Source organism: Lethenteron reissneri, chromosome 71, assembly GCF_015708825.2.
Source record: "Lethenteron reissneri isolate LAM-NWPU_2019-01 chromosome 71, ASM1570882v1, whole genome shotgun sequence".
Classification (NCBI taxonomy): Eukaryota; Metazoa; Chordata; class Hyperoartia; order Petromyzontiformes; family Petromyzontidae; genus Lethenteron; species Lethenteron reissneri.
In genome coordinates, this window is record NC_083849.1 from 1,778,208 (window position 1) to 1,782,665 (window position 4,458).

At 54.1% G+C, this 4,458-nt stretch overlaps 1 protein-coding gene across 1 annotated transcript in view; it reads left to right on the forward strand.

Annotated features, from left to right (window-relative positions):
- Nucleotides 1–4,458, forward strand: part of LOC133361188 (uncharacterized) — a 24,561-nt gene that overhangs the window by 1,508 nt on the left and 18,595 nt on the right. The window contains exons 2-3 of the mRNA XM_061580072.1: nt 44–184; nt 4,308–4,448. Coding sequence (XP_061436056.1) covers nt 44–184; nt 4,308–4,448 — 282 coding nt within the window. The remainder of the gene's footprint in view (nt 1–43; nt 185–4,307; nt 4,449–4,458) is intronic.

The following is a 4,458-nucleotide window of genomic DNA, read 5'->3' on the forward strand; positions in this document are numbered from 1 at the left end:
AGGGCTACACGGGGGACCTTTGTCTTTGTTGCGTCTTTGCCAGTCGCACCCGAGCTGCAGGAAGGGCAGCCCGTGACCTTCTCTGTGCTGGAGAAGGGCGCCGCTCTGCTGAAGATCGAGACGCGGGCAAACCCGCCGGAGGTCACAGTGGAGTGGAGCCGGGCGGGACAGATACTCGTGAAGAGTGAGGTCACACACAGTCATCACAATACACACTCACGACACACACACACGACACACACACACTCAACACACACACACTCAACACACACTCACTCATCACACACACACGACACACACACACTCACACACACTCGACACACACACACACTCATCAACCACACACTTTATCACACACACTCAACACACACTCACCACACACACACTCACTTAACACACACGACACACACACACTCAACACACACACACACGACACTCACCACTCACACTCACACACCCTCAACACACCACACTCACCCCACTCACTCAACACATACACACTCATCACACACACACTCATCAACCACACACTCACACTCAACACACACACTCACTCAACACACACCACACTCACACACTCACGACACAAACACACTCACTCAACACACTCAACACACTCGACACACACACACACACTCATCAACCACACACTTTATCACACACACACTCAACACACACTCACCACACACACACTCACTTAACACACACACAACACACACACTCACGACACACACTCACTCACACTCAACACACACACACAGTCAACACACACACACAGTCACCACACACACGCACAACACACACGCACAACACACAGTCACACACACTCAACACACCACACTCACCCCACTCACTCAACACATACACACTCATCACACACTCACTCAACACACACACTCACCAAAAACACACACACTCAACACACACACTCAACACACACTCAACACACACTCACGACACACACACTCACCACACACACACTCACCACACACACACTCACCACACACACACTCAACACACACTCACGACACACACACTCACCACACACACACTCACCACACACACACTCACCACACACACACTCACCACACACACACTCATCAATCACACATTCAACACACTCATCAACCACACACTCACTCACTCACCACTCACTCAACACACTCACTCAACACACTCACTTACTCAACACACTCACTCACTCAACACACACACTCAACACATACACTCACCACTCACACTCACCACACACACACTCAACACACACACTCACCACACTCACTCACCACACACACACACACTCACCACACACACACACTCACGTCACACACACACAGTCACCACACACACACAGTCACCACACACACACTCAACACACACACACTCAACACACACACACACTCGACACACACACTCACGACACACACACACGACACACACACTCACCAAAAACACACACACTCAACACACACACACTCAACACCTACACTCAACACACACACTCACCACACACACTCGACACACTCACTCACTCACCACACACTAAACACACACACTCACTCACCACACACACTCACACACTCACCACACACTCACCACACACTCAACACACACACACACACTCAACACACACACACTCACCACACACACACTCACCACACACACACTCACGACACACACACACTCACCACACACACATTCAACACACACACTCACCACACACACACTCATCAACCACACATTCAACACACTCATCAACCACACACTCACTCACTCACCACTCACTCACTCAACACACTCACTCACTCAACACACTCACTCACTCAACACACACACTCAACACATACACTCACCACTCACACTCACTCACTCACCACTCACTCAACACACTCACTCACTCAACACACTCACACACTCAACACATACACACTCAACACATACACACTCAACACACACACACTCAACACACACAGTCAACACACACACACACGACACACACACACGACACACACACTCCCCACACACACTCAACACACACACACTCAACACACACACACACACTCACCACACACACTCACCACACACACACAACACACACTCACCACTCACACACACTCACACACACTCAACACACCACACTCACCTCACTCACTCAACACACACACACACTCACCAAAAACACACTCACCAAAAACACACACACTCAACACACACACTCAACACACACACTCAACACACACACTCAACCCACACACTCATCAACCACACACTCATCAACCACACACACACTCACCATACACACTCACACACACACTCACCACCCGCACTCGACACACTCACTCGACACACACTCACTCACCACACACACTCATCAACCACACACTCACCACACACACTCGCCACATAAACTCAACACACACACTCACTCAACACACACACTCACTCACCACACACACTCATCAACCACACACTCACCACACACACACTCACCACACACTCAACACACTCACACACACACTCACCATCCCTCACCTCCAAGGTCGACCGAGATGGCGCGGTGGTGAGATGTTAACTACTTCGCCTGGTACGCAGGAGGTCGTGGGTTCGATCCCGACCCTGACGATGCCTGCTGCTGCTGTATAGTTGGAGTTTGTGTGTGTCTCCCTCTCATCATCATCACCACGGTGGCTAGGATATGTTAACTACCTCGCCTGGTGTACAGGAGGTCGTGGGTTCGATCCCGACCCTGACGATGCCTGTTGCTGTATATTTGGAGTTTGTGTGTCTCCCTCTCATCATCATCATCATCACGATGGCTAGGAGATGTTAACTACCTCGCCTGGTACACAGGAGGTCGTGGGTTCGATCCTGACTGACGATGCCTGCTGCTGTGTATTTGGAGTTTGCATCTCTCATCATCATCATCATTACGGTGGCTAGGAGATGTTGACTACCTCGCCTGTTGTACAGGAGATCGTGGTATATTTGAAGTTTGCGTCTCTCTCTCTCTCTGCCCGTGATGGCATGGATTTTTCTCCGGGTCCTACGGTTTTGCCCCCCACCCCCTCGTGTACCACAGTGGCGGCCTTCATAGGCGCTGCTGCTGCTGCTACACGCTAACAGCACTTGCCCCGACGCATCTGCTCAGGCTACCTGGGGGACCTTTGTCTTTGTGTCAGAGGGAGTGGCGCGCTAGTGTGCGACATCTCGAACATAGGTGCTGCTGCTACTCACTAACTGCACTTGCCCCGATGCGTCTGCTCAGGCTACCTGGGGGACCTTTGTCTTTGTGTCAGAGGGAGTGACCCGCTAGTGTGCGACATCTGGGACATAGGTGCTGCTGCTATTCACTAACAGCACCTGCCCCGACGCGCCTGCTGAGGCTACCTGGGGGACCTTTGTCTTTGTGTCAGAGTGACCCGCTCGTGTGGGACATCTGGAACATAGGTGCTGCTGCTACTCACTAACAGCACTTGCCCCGACGCGCCTGCTGAGGCTACCTGGGGGACCTTTGTCTTTGTGACAGAGGGAGTGACCCGCTAGTGTGGGACATCTCGGACATAGGTGCTGCTGCTACTCACTAACTGCACTTGCCCCGACGCTTCTGCTCAGGCTACCCGGGGGACCTTTGTCTTTGTGACAGAGGGGGGCGGCTCGCAGGAGGTGTGGAACGTCGGCGCGCGTGCCACTAGCGGCACTTGCCCCAACGCGTCTGCTCAGGCTACCCGGGGGACCTTTGTGTCAGAGTGACCCGCTAGTGTGGGACATCTGGGACATAGGTGTTGCTGCTACTCACTAACTGCACTTGCCCCGACGCGTCTGCTGAGGCTACCTGGGGGACCTTTGTCTTTGTGTCAGAGGGGGGCGGCTCGCTAGTGTGGGACATCTCGAACATAGGTGCTGCTGCTACTCACTAACAGCACTTGCCCCGACGCGTCTGCTGAGGCTACCCGGGGGACCTTTGTCTTTGTGTCAGAGGGGGGCGGCTCGCTGGAGGTGTGGAACGTCGGCGCGCGTGCCACTAGCGGCACTTGCCCCAACGCGTCTGCTCAGGCTACCCGGGGGACCTTTGTCTTTGTGACAGAGGGGGGCGGCTCGCTGGAGGTGTGGAACGTCGGTACGTGTCACTCGTGGCACTTGCCCCGACGCGTCTGCTCAGGCTACCCGGGGGACCTTTGTCTTTGTGTCAGAGGGAGTGACCCGCTAGTGTGGGACATCTGGGACATAGGTGCTGCTGCTACTCACTAACTGCACTTGCCCCGACGCGTCTGCTCAGGCTACCCGGGGGACCTTTGTCTGTGTGACAGAGGGGGTGGCGCGCTACGTGCTGAAGGAGGGCGGCTCGCTCGAGGTGTGGAACGTGACCCGCGCCGACGCGGGCGACTACGACGCGGCGATGACCAACGCGGAGGGCACGGGCAGAGCCACCCTGCGTCTTGACGTGCACTGTGATGGTGG